The sequence below is a fragment of the Talpa occidentalis genome, unplaced genomic scaffold, assembly GCF_014898055.3.
Source record: "Talpa occidentalis isolate TD23 unplaced genomic scaffold, MPIMG_talOcc4v2.1 talOcc4.10, whole genome shotgun sequence".
NCBI lineage: Eukaryota > Metazoa > Chordata > Mammalia > Eulipotyphla > Talpidae > Talpa > Talpa occidentalis.
In genome coordinates, this window is record NW_023600993.1 from 86,055,863 (window position 1) to 86,078,704 (window position 22,842).

The following is a 22,842-nucleotide window of genomic DNA, read 5'->3' on the forward strand; positions in this document are numbered from 1 at the left end:
CTGGTTAATCCTCTCACCCCCTGCACCTCTGGCCTACACCCCAGTTCTTGTATGCATAAATAAATAAATCCTTAAAAAAACAAAACAAAAAAAAAAAAAACAGAAAGGTTAAGCAAATTACCCAATGTTATATAGCCAGTCAGTGGCCAATACACTGGAAGAAGAGCTGTAATTAAAATTTACACTGGGCCTCCCCTGGTGGTGCAGCAGTTGAATGCTGGACTGCAAAGCTCCCCACGGCCTCTGCAGCCATGGGCGAGGGTCCCACATGGCGCGACAGACCTCTCCTGCCGCCCGCTGCTCCCCTCAGCAGTGTACTTCGTCTGTCTGCCTGCTCTGCTCGCCCCCCTGGCTCTGGTGAATTCTCTCACCCTCCCGCATTTCTGACTATACCCAGTGCTTGTATAAATAAATAAATCTTTAAAAAAAAATTTACATTAAAAAGTTCCTCAGTTACATAATGATTTGAAAATTACATTAGATACCCCAAGTTTTATAATGATAGAGGACATTTTGCCTGGACAGGTGTCAAACATAGACTCACTCATATCTTGCTAAATGTCAATAAGGAATGCTATCTGTAATGGTAATTTCTAAATCAAAGAACAGGAAATTTGAATGTGCAATTATATAAAAACAATTTTAGAGCCATTAATTAGAAAAATAGGAATAGTTTATCACAGTCCTAAGATTCAATGATATAAAGACAAACTCTAGAAATGTTTGAAATTCTCTGTATCTCAAATCTCTCTAAAACATGATCAAATTTTGGAGAACAAGTTAACACTTTCCTTCTTAGAAGTCTACTGATGTCTAACATATTCATGCTCATATTTACACCATCATTTTATTAAGAGAAATAGGTAGTTAAACTAAAAATATTCACCTTAACATTGCTTTTGGGGGTGGGGCTACAATAAATTCATTCTTTACAAAATTCTCGACTGTAACTTTCAGGAAAACACATAGTATAAAATACATTAAGAAAACATTTCTCTTAGTTATCTGGGAAGTAATAATGGGGATGAAATAAAACAGTTGATAATTTTACTTTATTTGAAAGGATAAAGTATACTGTGAAAGATGATCTTATCCAAATTATTTTGATTAAGTTCTAAAGAGAAGTCTGGAAAGCCTGCTATGTAACAATGGAAGGCTTGTTAAAACTGCACACCAGTCTGCTACAAATTAAAAATTCAGTAGAAGAACTTGAAGCATGTACTCCTCCAAATATCTGGGCTCAACAACAGCACCATCATTTGGGGATACAAGGAGAATTTCTTAAGTCTTAAACCACCAAGGAGTTCGTTCATGTTTGTATCTGCTTAAGAACCTCAAAGTACGTCTCTATTGAGCAGAGATGGCAGTTGGTAGAAAGTAGGTAGCATCAGTATACTAATCTGCTAAACATCTCTAGTCATAATCTTTATGAGGGTTGTGACCGCTTATATATTTTTTAATTCTTATTCACATATTTAGCTTCAATTTCTAATGTGTTATTAATTAAAAACAAAGTCTTAAATGGGCTCTCTCAATTGTTCAGTTGCAATAATACCATCAAATAAAGTGGAGAAGACAGAAAAGGACAGACTGGAAGAACATAGTATCTAAAGGGAAAAAAAAACAAAACAGGACTAGAGAAGGAGTTCTAAGAATGAGGGGTGAGGAATAAGAAATATTTTTAAAGCTGCATTTCTGCTCACCTACTAAACAAAATATACTGTGAAAATACTTCCAAACCTACACTGTAAGGGATTGCTTCCATTTGGGACTGTTCGTATTGTTGCATTTCTCTGTCTTCTTTGACTGTCCATCCACTGTGACTTCTACATAAGGACTTGGTCCAAACCAATTCTTTTTATTTTCTTTAAGTTTTGCTGAAATGACTAGGTAAAAGAAAAGAGAAAATATTTTAATATTTGAGATGTTAGCTCACCCTTCAAATCAACTCAATTTCATGAAGGCTTAAATATTTTTATTCAAAGCAGTTTTGCTCTAAATTACTCACGAATTTTATTCATTCATGACCTTTGTATTTCCTCCCATTCTAGCAAATAAATTACAATCTACCCAAAAGCCTATCAGTAGATCCCAACTGTCAGTATCAGCAGAGCTAGAGCTCTGAAGTCAATTAAAAGTATACTGATAAATTAAATCAACAAATATTTTAATGTCTACCATGTGTCATATATTGCTTTAAACTCTAAATAGATCCATATAAGTAAAGAAGATAAAGGAGATAATATACTAGTTAGAAAAAAATCCTTACAATGAAAAACAAGCTAATGTAGTAGATTATCACTGGGTACTATGGAGGGTCTTGGAAAGTACTTTTAAGGAAACATTCATATAAGGAGCTGGCCATGTGAACACTGATGGTGGGAAGAGGGGAGCATTTCAGCCAGGAAAAAAGCTAAGCATATCTGTGGAAAAGTATGGCAAATAGGGAAGAATGGTAAATAGGGAGCGATAATATTTAGCTTAAAAATTAAGATAAGGGGGGTGGGGGGCGGGAGGGGAAGGATTGGGGTCAGAATGGGGCGTTTGCAATTGTATGGGGGAATATAAAAATAAAATTTAATATTTAAAAAAAAAAATATAAAACAGAAAATAAATATATAAAAAAGGAAAAAAAAAATTAAGATAAGGGATTAGGATTTTATTCTAAGCGTGCTGGAAAGCTAATGAAGGGCAAGTCACAAATGGAAGATTATTTGTGACATCCAATATGTCTTACATTATTTAAATAAGAGTTTTCTACATTGTACACTTTAAAATACTGATTCTTTAGCTTCACCCTAACAATGGTAAATATGGATGCTGCATGACCCAGTGACTCCATTCCTATGTATACACTTGCAAGAAGTGAAAGTATACACCTTCACAAAAACTTTTTTTTTTTTAAAGATTTATTTATACAAGCACTGGGGTACAGGCCAGAGGTGCGGGGAGTGATAGAATTCATCAGAGACAGAGCAGGGAGCAGAATAGGCAGAAGGACCGAAGTACACTGCTGAGGGGAGCAGCAGGCAAGACAGGAGAGTTCTGCCACGCCATGTGGGAATGTCCCTGGCCGGCCGGGAATCGAACTGACACTGCAGAGGCTGCGGACAGCTTCACAGCGCTGCGCTCAACCAGCTGTGCCACCGGGGAGGCCCTTCACAAAAACACACACAAATGTTCATAGTGTTATTCATAACAGCCAAAAAGAGGAAACAACTCAAATCAAATGACAAATGAATAAATAAAAATGTGGTATGTGGGCCTCCCTGGTGGCACAGGCAGTTGACCACAGCGCTGTGAAGCTGTCCGCAGCCTCTGTAGTGCCGGTTGGATCCCCGCCGGCCACGGAGATGCCCACATGGTGAGGCAGACCTCTCCTGTCTTGCCCGCTGCTCCCCTCAGCAGTGTATTTCATCACTCTGCCTGTTCTGTTCTCCGCTCTGTCTCTGGTGAATCCTCTCACTCTCCTGCACATCTGGCCTGTACGCCGGATCTTGTATAAATAAGTAAATCTTTGAAAAACAAAAGTGATATGTGGGCCTCCCTGGTGGCGCAGCGGTTGAACGCTGGGTTGCAAAGCTGCCCGCAGCCTCTGAAGCGCCAGTTCGATCCCCGGCTGCTCCCCGGCCACGGGGCAAGGGTCCCACATGGTGCGCAGACCTCTCCTGCTGCCCGCTGCTCCCCTCAGCAGTGTACTTCGGTCCTTCTGCCTGCTCTGCTCCCGCTCTGGCTCGGTGAATTCTCTCACCCTCCCACGCTTCTGACTGTACCCAGTGCTTTTATAAATAAATAAATAAATCTTTAAAAAAAAAAAAAAAGTGATATGTGCATACAAGGAATAGTATTTGAAAATAAAAAGAAATGAAATACTAATGCATACTACAGCATGCGTGAACCTTGAAAACTATGCTGAGTGAAAGAAGTTAGAGACAACAGGCCATACATTTTATGATTCAGTTTATGAGAGAAACAGAATAGGCAAATCTATAGACAGAAAGTAAATTAGTAGTTGTGGAATATGAGGAGCGACTCCTAATGGATACAACATTTCTGGTGTGAACAAACTATAAATGTTCTGGGGGGCCTCCCTGGTGGCGCAGGCAGTTGAGCACAACGCTGTGAAACTGTTCGCAGCCTCTGCAGTGCAGGTTTGATCCCCACCAGCCACCCCAAATGGTGCAGCAGACCTCTCCTATCTCACCGGCTGCTCCCCTCAGCAGTGTATTTCATCAGTCTGCCTATTCTGTTCCCTGCTCTGTCTCTGGTGAATCCTCTCACCCTCCCGCACATCTGGCCTGTACCCCAGCTCTTGAATAAATAAAAATAAATCTTTTATAAATAAATAATGTTCTGGGAACCCCCCCTCTCAGACCTAGCAAGCAAGAGAACAGTCACCTGTACAGGCTTTTAAGTCAGATCGCTGGGCTTCCTATTCCTGTTCTGTGACGCAGCCATATAGGAGTCTAATGCCTGTGGGTAAACCATCCTTTCAATCACTACCAGATAAAGAAGATTTAAACAATCGGTACCCAGGCTTTGCATCTCCACTGTTCATTCTTTACAAATCAGGACAAGTGATTAGACCCAGGCATTTAGCCTCTTCTACTCATAGATCATCAGCACATCTTTAGTTCAATATAATTTAGGAAATCTATAGCTCTAAGCCTACAATAAACCAAAAGCCCACTTCTATTCTCCATCCCTAACAGTCAAGAATAATTTCTTAAGGGCCTCCCCGGTGGCGCAGCAACTGAGCGCTGGGTTGTGAGGCTGCCAGCGGCCTCTGCAGCGCCAGTTCGATCCCCGGCTGCTCCCCGGCCACTGGAGGAGGGTCCCGCACGGCGCGCGGACCTCTCCTGCCACCCGCTGCTCCCCTCAGCAGTGTACTTCTGTCCTTCTGCCTGCTCTGCTCCCCGCTCTGGCTCTGGTGGGTTCTCTCACCCTCCCGCGCTTCTGACTGTACCCAGTGCTTGTATAAATAAATAAATAAATCTTAAAAAAAAAAAAAAGAATAATTTCTTAACATCAATGACTCAGAGGCCTCCCTGGTGGCACAAGGGGTTAAGCACCGCACTAAGAAGCAATCCGCAGCCTCTGCAGCACCAGTTCGATATCCAGCCGGCCAGGGAGCAATCCAGACTGCTGCTTCCCTCAACAGTGTTATTTCAATCAGTCTGCCTGTTCTATTTCCCAGTCTGTCTCTGGTGAATCCACTCACCCCCCCCAAGCCCCACATCTCTGGCCTGTACCCCAGCTGTTGTATGCATAAATAAATAAATCTTTAAAAAAAAAAAAATCAATGACTCACTGTTCCTATATATAAACTAAACTCAAATTCACAGAGTAAAATTTTGTTAGACAACTTCCTGGATTCAAATACTCATTTGGATTATCTAATAAGCTCTGTCTAATATTATTAAAAATTTTATTTTTGTCAACACTGGAGTGGTAAGTATGTTCTAAATTTTTTTTTTAAATCTTTTTTTTTTTTTTTTAAGATTTATTTTGTTTTATTTATTTATACAAGCACTGGGCACAGTCAGAAGCACGGGAGGGTGAGAGAACTCACCAGAGCCAGAGCGGGGAGCAGAGCAGGCAGAAGGACCGAAGTACACTGCTGAGGGGAGCAGCGGGCGGCAGGAGAGGTCTGCGCGCCATGTGGGACCCTCCTCCGGTGGCTGGGGAGCAGCCGGGAATCAAACCGGCGCCGCAGAGGCTGCGGGCAGCTTCGCAACCCAGCGCTCAACCGCTGCGCCACCGGGGAGGCCCTGTTCTAAAATTGACGATGGTGATGACTGAATAATTCTGTAAATGTACTAATAATCACTGACCTACATAAATGGGTAAACAATATGGTATGGGAATTATCTCTCAATAAAACTTCATACAAACTAAGCAAACAACTGCCCAGGCACCTATGTTTAATGTACCAAAAAAAAAAAGCATAAATAAGTCTTTAAAAAAAAAAAAAGGGGGGGCCTCCCTAGTGGCACAGGCAGTTGAGCGCGGCACTATGAAGCTGTCCACAGCCCCAGCAGCATGGGTTCGATCCTGGCCGGCCGGTGAGAATCCCACATGGTGTGGCAGACCTCTCCTGCCTGCCTCACCTGCTGCTCCCCTCGGCAGTGAATTTCGTCAGTCTGACTGTTCTGTTTCCCACTCTGTTTCTGGTGAATCCTCTCACCCTCCCGCACATCTGGCCTGTACCGTGGTTCTTATATAAATAAATAAATCTTTAAAAAAAAAATCAAAAAACATGCAAAAGACACAAGAACATCCTGAAATTAAAAGGTAATTTCTACATATCTAAAATATTTTGTTCATTCATTCATTTAAGCAAATACTAATTCAGCATCAGACATATGAGTCACTCAAGATTTTCTTAAGATATTTTACCTTAGGAAAAACAAAAAGTAAAGCAGAGGATCTTTTTAAAACTTACCAGTGATCTGAAGTTGTGATTTCATGGTCAAGCTACCCATTGAACCAAGCTGTGAGCCACTGTCAGACATACCACCAATAGAATAGAAAACCTGAACATGGCAAAGGAAAAACTTTTGTAAACATCAAAGCATTCCCATTTAAAAATATGTAAATAGTGCCACCAGACCATTTCCATATCCCACTAAAGGCCACATAATAACTAATGGCCTTTATATTGCTAAATTTTCAATTCTATTATTTATCCTGACTAAACCATCAGCAAAATCCAACACAGTTGATCATTCCTTCCTCCCTTGAGTTCCCTTGTTTTACTTTCTTCCCTTGAGTTCCCAAGAACAGAATAATTCTCTAGGTCTAACTCCTACCTCACAGGTTCCTTTGATGATTCCTTCTAATTGTGATTTATAACCACAGTGGCACAGCAGGTTGAGCGCAGCGCTGTGAAGCTGTCCGTAGCCTCTGCAGCACGGGCTCAATTCCCGGCCGGCCAGGGTGATTCCCACATGGTGCGGCAGACCTCCCCTGTCTCGCCCGCTGCTCCCCTCAGCAGTGCTTTGGTCCGTCTGCCTGTTCTGCTCCCTACTCTGTCTCTGATGAATCCTCTCACCCTCCCGTGCCTCTGACCTGTACCCCAGTTCTTGTATAAAAATAAATATTTAAAAATAATAATTAAAATATATAGTGATTCATATTTTACACTTTCCCCACACACCCCCACCTTTTCACAGTTCCTGGCTCACAGACCCCAAAGTCCTAGGAATTTCCAAAGATAACGGCAATGGGTCCATCCTTTGTAGTAACATTTGGCCTTTTGTCCGAAGTTCCTGAAAACTTAATGACTTTATAAGCTTCAGACCCATAAAGGTAAAATAGGTGTCTTGATATTTATAACAGCTCTTTTACACCCCAACTGGCCTTATGTTAATTAAGTGACTTTTAGAAAGCACCCAAAGATGGGGATCAGGTTATCAGGGAAAGCAACTAAGAATAGAACACTGAAATTTTTCAGTCCTGCCTCCTGATTTCTGGGGAAGGGAAAGAGCTAGAGGTTGAACAATCACAAATGGCCACTGAGTTACTTATTCATGTCCAATTAATGAAGCTCCAAAAAAACCCAAAAGGAGTCTTAGGAGTTTCCAGAAACAAGAGCACTTTCATATGCCTATGAACCAGGTCCCAAACTCCATGAGGACAGAAGTTCCTTTATTCGAAATCTCACCCTATATATCTCCAACTGCTAATTCATATCCTTTAATATTCTTTGTAATCAATCAGTAATCTAGTGAGCAACCAGTGTCCTGAGTTCTATGAGCTGCTCTAGTAAATTAATGGACTTGTGATTTATAATTAGTAATTGAGAGATACTGATAACCTAGACTTGCAACTGATACCCTGAGTTGGCGGGGGTCACTGAAGCCTCCAATTTGTAGCTAGTTGGTCAGAAGCACTAGCTTGCCATCAGAATGTGAAATGGAACACTGTATTGTGGGACTGAGACACTACCTATGGAACCTGATGCTATTTCCAAATAGTTCAGAATTAAGTTGAATTCTTGGATACTCTGCTTGGTATCTGAGAAATGCTTGATGATGCGGAGAAGTTACTCCTACAGCACCCCACACTAAAGCTTGGTCCAGGAACGCACTCAATTCTTACCCCCTCTACCACAAATCTGTTCAGTTTCCCCTGATAGCACCTATTTCCTAGATTATGCCATTCTTTACAAACAGGTTTCCCTGTTTCTTCCCTTTTCTAATCTCAGTACCTTTAATTAACACAACTAAGATAATTCTTTTTTTTTTTTTTAAATTTTTTTTTTTTTAATAGAGGCATGTTTTATTTATTTATTTATTTGTTTGTTTGTTTTGTTTATACATGCACTGGGTACAGTCAGAAGCGCGGGAGGGTGAGAGAATTCACCAGAGCCAGAGCGGGGAGCAGAGCAGGCAGAAGGACCGAAGTACACTGCTGAGGGGAGCAGCGGGCGGCAGGAGAGGTCTGCGCGCCATGTGGGACCCTCCTCTGGTGGCCGGGGAGCAGCCGGGGATCGAACCGGCACCGCAGAGGCCGCGGGCAGCTTCGCAACCCAGCGCTCAACCGCTGCGCCACCGGGGAGGCCCTAAGATAATTCTTTAAAATGTTCCAAACCCTGCAAAATGCTCCCCATTTTACTCAGAGTAAAAGCTGATGAAGTTTTTACAATGACCTGAAAGATCTTATATTATTTGTTATTCCCTGCTCCCAATTTCCTGACATTTCCTTCTTTCCTCTCCCACTCAGGAACCTACCTCCTATTGTAACAGGGTGGTCCCCCCAGGAAAAGGGGAGATTTCAGGTTCCCTGCCCACCCAAGGCAGGGTGGAGGTGAGCAGGGAAGAGAAGAAGCTGAAGAGGAGACTGGAAAAGAAAGGAAGAAGGATGGAGAGCCGGAAGGAGGCACATGGAGCAGAGAGACATGTAAAGAAGTCACACTTGCTTTTTGGTCCTGGGCTGACTGAAATAGATATGGGTGAGAGACCTGTGGGCAGGTTAACAATGGCAGCTTTTATCTTGATTTTGATTTTGCTCTTTTTCTCCCAGACTTGTCTGGCTGTTTCTGACCCTTTTCCATGGGTCCCACAAGGTACAGTAGACTTGTGGCAGGCTTTCAGGCCTTACTTTGGGCCAACCTTGTTTGGCTGGGCATTTACCCATGAGGGGATGGGTAACTTTGGGTGCTTGATTTGGAAACTCTATTCTTCCCCATTCTCTTCCCCTTTCCTATATTGCACACTAATTGTATTCTAGTTCTTAAACAATGGAGTAAGTTTTGTCTTGATGCAGTGGATGGCAGAACCTATTTAGAGTGGGCAGGTTTGGGGTTCAGGGGTGCCCCGCTCCCTGTCCTGTAACACTTACATTCTCAAATATGCCAACACATTCTAGACATGGAGACTTTTGTTCTAACTGTTCTCTTAACAACATTACAATCTGCTCCACCTATCCTGGAAATTTTTTCTTCTACAGAATATATAACCTTCTGATGTACTTGGTAGTTATATTTATTGGCTTAAATCCAGAATATAACTCCACTAAGTAGGATCTCTGTTCACTGATCAAACTCCTAAGTTCAAAACAGTTTGACACTGTTAGTAAATGCTTATATATCTGATGAAATGAATAAAAAAAGAGCTATTAAATTACACTTAATAAACAACTCAACATTATTTTCTTCAGTTCCTAATCACAGAAGAGTTAACCCCAATGTGGAAACAACATGATTCCTCTAACAAAACTATATAAAAGTCAGAAAACCTGGGCTTGATTCCTGGCTACCACAATTAGGTACACCACCTTACACCAGTAAGAATGGCATATATCAAAAAAACTAGTAACAACAAACGTTGGCAAGGATGTGGTGAAAAGGAATTCTCCTACACTGCTAGTGGAAGTGCAAACTGGTCCAACCACTATGGACAGCTGTATGGCGGTTCCTCAGTCTACTAAAAATGGAGGTAACATATGGCTCAGTAATTCCACTCCCAGGGATCTACCTAAAGGATACAAGAACAATGATTCAAAAGAATATCTGTACCCAATGGAATACTATTCAGCAATCAAAAAGATAAACTCATGCCATTTGCGGCAACGTGGATGCAGCTAGGAGGAATTATGCTCAGTGAAGTAAGTCCGAAGGAAAAATATTGGAATGAAAAATATTGGATGGTTTCACTTATAGGAGGAATATGGGGGAACCAAATAAGGCATCAGAGGAAAAAAGATAATAACAATACAAAACGAAACAAAAACAAACAATTATAAACCAGAGACATCCTGCAGGGGAGGGGGAGGGAAAGGGACCAGAAGGAGGGCAGGAAGAACACAGGGGACTGTGGTGATGGTGCATGGGTGAACTGGTGGTGGAAATTCTATGGGGACGACACCTGAGAAAAGAAAGCAAGCGTTGTTTTAAAAATGAACAATGATTAAAAAAAGAAAATGATGTAAAGTATATATAAATAAGTTTTTAAAAAATTTAAATCTAAAACAATTCTGATATCTTCTCAAATCTGCCAAAATGAAATAAAATGGTTCTTACTGAAATGAACTGTGTAAAATCCAATATGCTTTATTCCTTGTGTTACACATGAAAATGATCAAAAGCTAAAATTTTTCAACTATAGCAACTAGCTCATTTCCCTGAGCTGGTACATATTTTTTTCTTTATCTTAATTATTTACTTAAATTGCATCATTTTGGGTGTTTTTTTAACTCCCAATTAACTAAAATGCCTTTTATTTTAAATAGTGGAGGTCATTAGTAGGCATTGAGAGTATAAAGAAATGAGGTATTACAAAAAAGTCTTAACACTGCACTGCACAGGATATTCTTCTGATTCAAAGTGCTTGTTATAGGAAGCCATTAAAGGGACATCATTTCCATACTCTTTATAGTAATCAACTTCTCATCAACACTAGCAGACTACTACAACAGAAGGCAAAGACATCAAGACAAGGCAATTAAGAGGCAGTGAGTCCAATATCAAGACAAGGACATTAAGAGGCAGTGAACCCAATATCTGGATTTTGATCTGCTGCATGATAAAGTACTACTCCAGTTGCTGATCTATAGCAACACTTTGATGTGGAAAAACATTCTTTTAAATATTCTAAATTAGCACTAATAACAAACTGCAAATAAAAAATCTTCAAAGCTCTACAGAAAACATCTTAACTCAAATGAGGGTCTCCCTGGTGGGTGGCGCAGGGGTTAAAGTCTCAGAGCTATCAAGCTACTGCCAGCCACTGTGGTGAGTTCCATCCCACATGGCACATCAGACCTCTCCTGTCTCGCCTGCTGCTCCCCTCAGCAGTGCATTTCAGTAGACCTGCCCCACTCTGTCTCTGGTGAATCCTCTTACCCTGCCACACACACACCTCTGGCCTACACCCCAGTTCTACTATACATAAATAAAATCTTAAAAGAAAAAAAACCTCAAGTGAACTTCATGTAGAAAAGACTAATGGAAGTATAAATTACAGACATTTTTAGGAGGGCCTCCCTGGTGGCGCAGCGGTTGAGCACTGGGTTGCAAAGCAGCCCGCAGCCTCTGCGGCACCGGTTCGATCCCTGGCTACTCCCTGGCCACCGGAGGAGGGTCCCACAAGGCGTGCAGACCTCTCCTGCCGCCCGCTGCTCCCCTCAGCATTGTACTTCGGTCCTTCTGCCTGCTCTGCTCCCCGCTCTGATTCTGGTGAATTCTCTCACCTTCCCGCGCTTCTGACTATACCCAGTGCTTGTATAGATAAATAAATCTTTAAAAAAAAAAATTGAAAAAAACATTTTTAGGAATAGTGATTCTATAATTAAAGAACTGTGGGGTGGTTGTAAAAACATGGTGATAATTTTTATAATTTATAGATATTAATACTTAAACATTAGTTTTACATAATCAAAATTCATTAAGTATTTTAAATTATTAAAAAAATAAAAATTACCATTTATAGAACACTTAAAAACAACAGGAACATATTTTTTTTTAAACTCTAAATATCAATTGGCAACCAGTGAAATAATGACATTCATACCATAGAATAAGTATGAAGCGATTAAAACAAACTTAGGGCCTCCCCGGTGACTCAGCGGGTTGAGCACCATGCTGAGAAGCTGTCCGCCGCCTCTGCAGCACCAGTTCGATTCCCGGCTGGCCTGGGAGATGCCTATATGGCAGGGCAGACTCTTGTCTCGCCCTCTGCTCCCCTCAGCAGTGTCTTCAGTCCATCTGCCTGTTCTGCTCCTCGCTCTCCCTGGTGAATTCTCTCACCCTCCCGCGCATCTGGCCTGTACCCCAGTTCTTGTATAAATAAATAAATCTTAAAAAAAAAAAAAAAGAAATAGAAAAAAATCCAAACATTCAAATAGAACCACAACAGACCTCAACTAACCAAAATAATCTTGTGAAAGAACAGAGCTGGAGACCTAACACTTCCTGATTTCAAGATACATTACAAAGCTACAGTCATTGAAACTATTGTACTGACACAAAAATAAACATTTAGATCAATGGAAGAGACCAGACAGCCCAGAAATAAACCCAAAATCAGCCAACTGATACTCAACACAGGTGCTGAGAGCAATATAAGAACAGGACAGTGTCAATAAATGGTGTTGCCAAAATTGGATATCCACATACAAAAGAAATTGAACACTCATACCATACATAAAAACCAACTCAAAATTTATTAGTCTTCAAAAAAGACACAAACCTGTAAAACTCCTACAAGAAAATACAGGTGAAAAGCTTCATGATAATGGTCTTGGAGATAATTTCTTGGATATTATGCTAAGCAAAAGCAAAAATAGATAGTAGGGACTATACCAAACTACAAAAACCTTCTGCTCTGCAAAGGAAACAATCAATCTAGAGAAAAGACAGTCCACTAAATGGGAAAAAAATATTTGTAAACCACATTTATAAGCGGTTCAAGTCCAAACTACTTGAGGAACTTCTGAAACTCAGTAAAAACACAAAACAAAACAAAAATTCAACTTAAAAATGGGCAAAGGACTTAAGACATTTCTCCAAAGACATACAAGTGACCAACAGGTAAGGTATGTGGAAAGATGCCTGGCATCACTAATATCAGGAAAAGGCAAATCAAAACCACAATGAAACATCCTCTCATACCTCTCATGATAGCCACTAACAAAAAAAAAAAATTAATGTCAGCAAGGCTGTGGGAAATTAGAGCCCTTCCATACAGACTGACTGGAGTTTCTAACCAGCGTAATCCGGCAAGATAAATCAAGTAAGGAGGAGAACTATCTCCATTTGAAGAGGATATGGTCAAGTGTACAAATCCTAAAGAGTTTGTTAAGGGAAAATGATGTCCTGAGCAAACTCTACAGGTTTTGTGAACTCCACCCCCATTCCAGACCAAAGTCATCAATACACTGGGAACTACAAATCCCATCATCACCAAAGGGAGGGTTGCTGAGGCCTGAGGGTGGAGTTAAGCAGCCAGGTTTGGTATAAAACCAGATACGTGGGCCTTGGGGTTCTCTTGGCCTCACGGCTCTTGGCTTTTCACCAACTCTCTACATGCCATTGGGATTCCAGGTCAGTGGAACTGGTAGGACACATTCATGGATTTATCTCCCTCTTTTCCTCCCCGAATTACTCATTTCTTCATTTCCCCTTCTTCTGTAAATAAACTGATTATTAACCTTTTGTGTGTGTGTCTGCAATTGAGTATTAATAAATAAATAAGCACCCTTTAAGCGTGTGGGTGAGGACCCACAGTCAGGCAACCCATTTCATATCAAGGTTGCCCTGTAACAAGTTCACTTAAAAATTATTAAAGAACATCAGCAAGATCGTTATGTAAAAACCATTGTATTTCTACACCATAGCAATAAAAAAAATCTGAAAATGAAATCAAGGAAACAATTCCATCTATAATAGCATAAAAATGAATAAAAAACTTCAGGAATAAATTCAACAAAGTACAAAACTAAGAAATAAGATCTAATGCCTTCTGGTACAAAATGGGTGGATCTTAAGGTGAATATGCTAAGTGAAAAAAATCAGAAAATGAAAGACAGTTACTGGATGGTTTCAGTCATTTGAGGAATATAAATAATCAAAATGGAAAAGCACATCAAAAATAATTCTTAGACCAAAAAATACACTGGCAATCAGGAGGGTGGGGAGCAGACAGGAAGACAGGAGAGGAAAGGTAATGGGCACTATTACTGGAGCACTGGTAGAAGGTGAGTAAAGCATGTATACATATGGAAATGTGAATGTTTACTCCTAAAAGCAAGTATTAATGGTTATGTAAACAATTGGCAAACCAATAAATTGGAAGAAAAAAACCTAGGTGAAAAAAAAATTTCAATGTTCATGTGTTACATGATTCAACAGTAATATGACAACTGTCTCCTAAATGAGCTACAGATTAAACACAGTCACTCTGAAAATCCCAGTTACCATTTTTGCAGAAATTCATTAAGCTGATCACAAAATTCATGTGGAAATACGAATTATCAAAAATAAGACAAAACAGGGCCTCCCCTGGTGGCGCAGCGGTTGAACACTTGGCTGCGAGGCTGCCTGCAGCCTCTGCAGCACCAGTTTGTTCCCCAGCTGCCGGCGAGGGTCCCACCAAAAAAAAAAAAAAAACTTAAAAACGAAAAATGAAGTTGAAGTTGGAGGATGCTTACTTTCTAATTTCAACATCTATTACAAAGTTACAGTAATCAAGACACTGTGGTATTGGCATAAGAATAGAAATATGGAACATATGGATAGATTAATGGAATAGAACTCAGTCCAGAAATAAACACAGTATCAATGGCCAACTGATTCTGACAAGGATGCTAAGACAACCTTTAAAACAACTGGTGCTGGAACAACTGTATATGCAGAAGCACAAAAATGAATACAAACCCCTAACTCGATCACAGACAATAATTACCTCACAGTAGATCATCAACCTAAATCTAAAAAACTCTTAGAAGAAATTAGTTGTATTTCTATGGGACCCGCATCAGACATAATTTCTTGCATTAGACATGGTTTCATGGTTTCCAAAAGAAAAAGCAATAAAAGAAAGTAGGCTAACTGGATATAATACAAAATTTAAAACTTTTGGGTTCCAAAAACATCAACAAAGAAGTCAACCCACAGAATGGGAGAAAAAGCCTATAAATTATATACCTGATAAAAGTATCCAGACTATAAATGAAAACTTACCACTCAACACTTAAAGACAAAACAGGGCCTCCCTGGTGGTGCAAGGGGTTAAGACGCACCCTATGAAGCTATCCACAGTCACTGAAAGCAAGAGTTCAATCCCTGACCAGGGAGCGACCCACATGGCATAGCAGACTACTTCTGACTCGCTAGCTGCTCTCCTCAGCAATGTGTTTCGGTCAATCTGCCTGTTTGGTTCCCCATTCTGTCTCTGGTGGATCCTCTCAACCCCCATACCTCTGGCCTGTACCCCAGTTCTTGTATGCATAAATAAATAAATCTTTAAAAAAATAATAAAAGACAAAACACTTAAAAATTGGCAAAAGACCTGAATGAAGATTTTCCTCTAAACCTTCACAAAGCAATTTTAGTAATTAAAAAAGTAGTATTGGTAATGGTCAGCAAAAACAGAAGTAGACAACAAGCAAACAAATTCAGTAAACCACAAAGCAGATGGATGGACCAATGCTGACAACACACACAACGTTAACTCCTATGTTGGTAATACGTAAGTCGAGAACCACTATTGTTTATACTACAGTGTTCAAGATAATTCTGGAAAAGGGGAACAACACTGGGATGCAAAAGCAAGATTAGTTGAAAGCTGCCTACCCATTTTTATTGCTAAACCCCCTACTTCATACAAGGAAGTTTTTTCCACTCTTAGGAGGATAAATCTGAGATGGGAGATGTCAGCACAGCTGACGGTTGGAGAACAGTATCAAAAATAGTAGACTAAAGAACAAACTATGGTGGGCCTCCCTGGTGGCGCGAGGGGTTAAGACGCAACCTATGAAGCTACCCACAGTCACCGCAGCACGAGTTCCATCCCCGGCCAGGGATAAACCCACATAGTGCAGCAGACCTCTCCTGACTCCCCTGCTGCTACTCTCAGCAGTATGTTTCGGTCAATCTGCCTGTTCTTTTCCCCAATCTGTCTCACCACCTCTCACCACCCGCACCTCTGGTCTGTACCCCCGTTCTTGCATGCATAAATAAATAAATCTTTTTTTAAAAAAGAATAAAGTATGCAAATTGAATTACAAAACTCCCCATCCTGTTTCCCTACTTTGCTTCAAACTCACTGTAACCAAGACTTAAACAACCAGGCAGGGAATTCTTCTTACGAACGTTCCTACTGATTCCCCAAATAATTCTATTAGTGAAGTTTTCTATTAATAGGCCCTCTTCTCCCTACATGCACATTCAGAGCCCCCACTTTGATTTTGTCTCCCATCTTTAAGCATAATAAAGTGTTAGCATGCAATGTGAAAAACTTCTATTGTGAAAAGTGATGCCAAAAAACTTTTAAAAATATATCAATATCCTCAGAAAGATGAAAGAATATTACATTCATGAAACAAAAACAAGATGCCAAAAAACACAGCAAAAACCACCTTCAGGGAAAAGAAGGAACTAGCATGAAAACTTCCCCCAAAAGGAATAGCCTATACTACATGGAAACTGACTACTTCAAGAGGTGAACACCTCTTCTGTAGTCTGAAACTGCAACTCTGTACATAGGGCCTCCTCTGGTGGCGCAGCGGTTGAACACAGGGCTGCGAAGCTGCCCACAGTCCCTGCAGCGCCAGTTCGATCCCCAGCTCCTGGAGAGGGTCCCACATGGCGCGCAGACCTCTCCTGCCGCACCCGCTGTTCCCCTCAGCAGTGTATTTCATCAGTCTGCCTGTTCTGTTCCCCACTCTGTCTCTGGTTAATTCTCTCACCCTCCTGCGCTTCTGACTGTACCCAGTACTTGTATAAATAAATAAATCTTTAAAAAAAAACAAAAAACAAACAACTCTGTACATAGATTTCAGTTTGTCAGAGCACTGGAATAGGGATCAATTGATAGCTGCTGCTGCCAGGCTGACAAACTTGGTTGCCAGAGCTATTGATGTAAAATCTTGCAAGCATTTAAGACTTTTTGGTCCTTGTGAAGGCTAACAATATGTCCTGTTCTTTTTTGTTTTGAGACCTGACTGCCAGTTTCCCCTTCTTCATTTTCATAAATATCTTTACATTTAAACCTTCAATGTCCAAGAAACCTTGCAATTTGGGAGTGGCAAATTAATATTTCCAAATACATTCTGGGTAGATTCTGAGTCATTGCTGTGGTCAATGTCACCTAATTAACAATGACCTATATTAATATTCAGTATTAAGTAAACACCTGTCACATTCACTTTTTTATTAGATCATAGAATGTCTTCAATCTAAAGCTCTGAAAATAGGAGTCTGTAAAGTTCTTCTGTAAAGGGCTGAGAGTATTTTGGACCCTGTAGGTGATATGACTGTTACAGTTACTTAACTGCCACTGTAGTGTGAAATCAGCTATAGACAACAGATAAAATGAATCAATGGTGCTGCACCTCCCCCTGCAGTGACCCTCAGGGCTAATGGCTGTTGCCATGGTCCCTGAGGTCCAGCGTGGGCAAGGAACCATGCGCAGCAAACTCCCTAAGATGCAGAGAAGCCGAATGCCTGCCAAGAGATAACAACCACCAGAAGTTGCCACAAAGATGATTAAAAGAAATGCTGACCACCTGGAACCTTATCTCGCTTTCTCAAGGCCCACAAACTTTATTCTGCTACAACTGTCTTTCTAAAATCTTTCCTTTTTCTGGTCATTGATTGCTAATTAAAAAACATACGTAATTTAATAATTAGGCTAATGCAAATGAAACATTACTAAACACTGTGTTATAATAGAATTGTTAGTTTAATAATCTTTCTATTATGTGCTTAACTTTAGTACCTTTGATATTAACTGCATTATAATATAAATTCACCCATGACAATTAATTATGAGTAAACATAAGTAGGTAATAGTAGTAGTAATTAGTACAAGAATATAGAAAGAGTTAATAGCCTGTCTACTTAGGAATGCAGCTAGGTCCAGATGTATTTTGGACATAAATCACTGCCCTGTCAATGATAAGCTAAACCTATGAGCAAGCTGATTTCTCTGATGTTTACTGTTCCTATGCCTTTAGAAAAAACATATATATACTGACCACTGACTAAAATAAAGTGCACTCAGATTTACACTCTCTTGAAGTGTGTCTGTTTGTCATTTCTTTAACCGAATCCCTGACCACCCTGCGCAGTCTCTCAACCCTGAGACGGCCTCATCGTCTACTGCTGTGCTGGTCCGCAGCAAATGGGGCCGTGTTCCTATAAAACTTTATTTACAAAAAGAGGCAGAGGGCCAGAATCCTCCCATGGGCTAATTAGATACTACTTGAGAATACCCTACACACCATCATGACTTAAACCTAAGAAATACAGAAGAGGCAAATTCCTTGTGACAGTAGAATATAATAATTGGATATGGGTGGAAAAATTTGTAACTAATTTCTTTTATGTCATCCTTTTTAACCTCTTCCTTTCATTTGGCTGTCTGGAATATCATACTAATTTCAACATTTTTCCTTGCCATATCCCTCCTATCCACACAGAATTCTCAAAAGAATTTTTAAAATTAATTCCCTATATCTCTGATCATCTACACGATTCTGGCTTCCCTATTCTCTTACCTGTCACTCTCCCGAACCACAGGATTCCTCATTGTACTCCAACATGCCATCTGTTAAATCTGTGATTTACTTTTTCTGTTCCTTCTCTTCAAAATGTGCCCCACTACATCCTTAAATCCTGGTCTCTTACTTTTCAACATTCTGGCATTTGGTGGCCTTTCCTAAATTCCAAGACAGAAATAACAACTCTCTTCTTCTCTACAACCTTTTATAGCACGTATTCCAAGAGATATTACATGGTAATTGTGTGGGTTTTAGTCATGATGATGTACTGTAGGATATTCTCAAAGGCTTTGGAACATCTCCAACAAATCCGCCTTGTTACTTACTATGTGAACTTGAGCAAATTACTGAGTCTCTGAGCCATGCTTTCCTCATCCGTAAAACAAGGATAATAGTAGCTCTGTTATAAGATAGAGGTAATAGCTATAAAGTGCTATAGACAATCTTAAATTTGGTAACTAGTCAATAGCTATCTTTTATCTGCTTGCAAGTCTGTCTCCTCTTTCAATTTGTTTTCTTGAGGTCAGAGACCATTTAATTTTATATTGCTAGCCCTAACACAGTGCCTGAAGCACAATAATAGTAAGTCCTCAAATATTTGTCATATCCATAAATACAAACATGAAAAACTTATGATGCTCAAAGTGAATTTTCTCTAAAACCTCAGATAAAAGTGAATTTAGGGGGGCCTCGCTGGTGGCACAAGGCATTAAGCACCGCACTATGAAGCAATCCGCAGCCTCTGCAGCACGAGTTTGATCCCTGGGCGGCCAGGGTGCAACCCACATGGCGATGCAGACCTCTCCAAACTCGCCCGCTGTTCCCTTCAGCAGTGTATTTCACTCAGTCTGCCTATTCTATTCCCCACTCTGTCTCTGGTGAATCCTCTCACTCCCAGCATCTCTAGCCTGTACCCTAGCTCTTGTACATATAAATAAATAAATCTTTGTAAAAAAAGAAAGTGAATTTAGGGTCTCCCTGGTAGCCTAGGAGTTAAGTCTCAGTGCTACCATCGCAATGGCCTCAGTTAGATCCCCAGGCAGGGAGCTAACCCACAAGGTACAGAAGACCTCTCCTGTCCCACCCACTGCTCCCCTAGCGGTATATTTCAGTAGATCCACCTGTTCTGCTCCCCATTCTGTCTCTGGTGAATCCTCTCACCACCACCACCTACCTCTGGCCTACACCCCAGTTCTATGCAAAAATAAAATCTGTTTTTAAAAAAAGTGAATTTAGCATCTCTCTTATATTAAAAAGATTTAAAAGATCTATTATAATTCAAAACACTCACCACTCTCCAACATTTTTCAAATAAATGGAGCACTAGTAATCTAGCCAAAGAGCCTCTGAAGAAATGAGGCTACAAAGGCTATTATTTTGTTCTTTGGTGTATAATTACAATATAAAAGCAACCAATGAATACACACCCCAGAAAGTTTCATGTTGGTCCCCATCATAATAGTAAAGACCAGGGCCTCCCTGGTGGCGCAGGCAGTTGAGTGCCGCACTGTGAAGCTGTCCGCAGCCTCTGCAGTGCCAGTTGGATCCCCACCAGCCTTGGAGCAACCCACATGGCGAGCAGACCTCTCCTGTCTCGCCCACTGCTCCTCTCAGCAGTTTATTTCGTCAGTCTGCCTGTTCTGTCCCCGCTCTGTCTCTGGTGAATCCTCTTGCCCTCCCACGCATCTGGCCTATACCCTGGTTCTTGTATAAATAAAAAATAAATCTTAAAAAAAAATAGTAAAGACTATAGATTTTAAAAGATAAGAGGGCCTGTCCCCCTTAAATTTAAAATGTATGGGAAAATAAATAAATAAATAAAATGTATGGAAAAGTCACAATAAAAATAATTAGGATCACAGAAAACTGACACCATGTTCTTTACATGCACAACACACACAAGTAAGGCAATACAGTCTGTAGCGATTAATTTTGGTTTTGGGGGAAGAAGAAATTTCAGGCAAGACACTACAGCAAAGAGGCCCTTGTGTGTAAAAAAAAGTAATAGAGAATGAGAAGTGCTCAAAGTCAATAGAGTACAAAGGAGAAAATAATACAATAGAAAAACAAATGAGTACAAAAATCAGTGAACTAGGACCAAGCCCCGGCTCTGCTGTTAGTCATACTAAAAAGAAACGAATCTTGGGGCCTCCCTAATGGTGCAAGGGGTTAAGATGCAGCACTATGAAGCTATCCCCTGCCAATGCAGCACGAGTTCAAATCACTGGCAAGGAAGGTGACCCACATGGCACAGGAGACCTCTCCTGCCTCGCCCTCAGTAGTGTATTTCAGTAGATCTGCCTGTTCTGCTCCCCATTCTGTCTGGTGAATCCTCTCTCTCACACACACACACCCCTGCCCCACATCTCTGGCCTGCACCCCAGTTCTTGTATGCATAAACAAATAAATCTTTTAAAAAAAAAAAAAAAGGAAACAAATCCTGTAACTCACAGGCAATCTGAATGTCTTCCTAGAAAATCCAAAAAAGCACATAATACAACTAATAATAACCAGACAAACTGACCAGCATCGTGTACAAAATTGTGTAGAAAACTTTGAAGTGAAAAGTAGAAAGCTTTCTAAGTGAAAAAGGCAAAAATTTTTATTTCAAAAGTCAATTTTTTGGAGGTAACTACTCAAATGTGTGACCATAAAACATTCACAACAGGGCAACACATAATAAAAAAGAAAAGTCAGGGCTGGGATGCTTGGAATTCAGGTGGAGTTAATAGAAAAAGAACATAGAAAAAGATGTGAACTTTTGGCCAGTCTAGAAGCCTGGTAGTCAATCTCCAACACAGACCCCAATAATCCTTACCTCCTTTTATTCAAACACTTACGTAATTCCTCTCTGGCCAGTATAACATAATATGGTGGAAATGACAGTATACTGTCATTTCACAATTTTTGTCTTGATTCCTGGGATTATTTGTTTTGTGAAAGCCAGTCACCACACTCAAGTATTCCTATGAAGAGACCCAGGTGAAAATAAACTGAAACCTCCCACCCAGAGCCAGCACCAATTTGCTAATCATGAGTGAGCCTTTTTGGAAGTAGATCTTCCAGTGAGTCAAGACTACAGATGAACGCTGCCATGTCTGACCTGTGAGCACAATCTCAAGAGAGACTAAGGAAAACTCATGCCATAACTATCAATCCACCGAAACTGCAGGAGATAATAAATGATTGTTAGTTTAAGCCACGAAGTTTTGAGATAATTTATTGAATATTAATAGAAAACTAACACAGGAGACAAGGTATAATTCTGGCTACATACCAGGGCAAGTAATGGCTCTATTCTAAATTACACAAATAAGAAAGTTCCATAGAAGTACTAACCTACCTTGCTCAGGATCTATCCTTAAGTTTTTACAATTTAAACAGGAGGGAACGTAGACTTATTTGATATTCAGTAATGATATGTTTAAAGCCAAAATAGAGTACAATGAATTATGGGAGAGTGCCCACTTAATGGAACAATTTTGAGTATAAACAGATGCAATGGAATACTAAGTCAACAGGAAATTAATGCAAAACTATATGAGGCAAACTATGACATCCAGTTATAGGTGACAGGCATGGAAATTAGAGCTTAAGATGGCTTACAAGAGAGAAAGCGTTAAATCTAAGAAGTCACTATAAACAACAACCATCATAATAACAAAAAATAACTTGTTGATTGAATAATCCTGTGCTTGGAACTTTTAAATAATTCTACACATAGTAACTCAATACAATCTCCATTTAGGGTTGACCAGTGAATCCCAAAAAGACATGTCCACATCCTAGTTCCTGAAAACTATAAATGATTTTATTTGGAAAAAGGCTCTTTTCATATCTAACTAGGATTAGATATGAAAATTATCCAAGTGAATCTGAAGTCCTATGGCAACTGTCCTAATTAGAGACACACAGAGAGAAGGGAAAAAAGGCCACATGAAAACAAAGAGATCAGAATTAAGCAGTCACAAGTCAAGGAACACCCGGAGACACCAAAAGCTGGAAAAGGCAGTAAGTATTTTCCCCTAGAGCTTATGAGGGAACTTGGCCCAACTGATACCCTGATCTTGGACTTCTGCACTTCAGAACTGTCACCAAGTTCATGGTAATTTGATA

General features: G+C 40.3%; 1 protein-coding gene across 2 annotated transcripts in view; it reads right to left on the bottom strand.

The window, feature by feature from the left end:
* The window catches only part of ITCH (itchy E3 ubiquitin protein ligase), a 108,918-nt gene that overhangs the window by 65,832 nt on the left and 20,244 nt on the right, over positions 1–22,842 (bottom strand). The window contains exons 3-4 of one of the 2 annotated variants that reach the window (XM_037496600.2): positions 6,446–6,536; positions 1,745–1,886 (exon numbers count right to left, since the gene is read on the bottom strand). In XM_037496600.2, coding sequence (XP_037352497.1) covers positions 1,745–1,886; positions 6,446–6,515 — 212 coding nt within the window. In that variant the 5' untranslated portion in view covers positions 6,516–6,536. The other variant, XM_037496606.2, reaches the window with a different exon arrangement.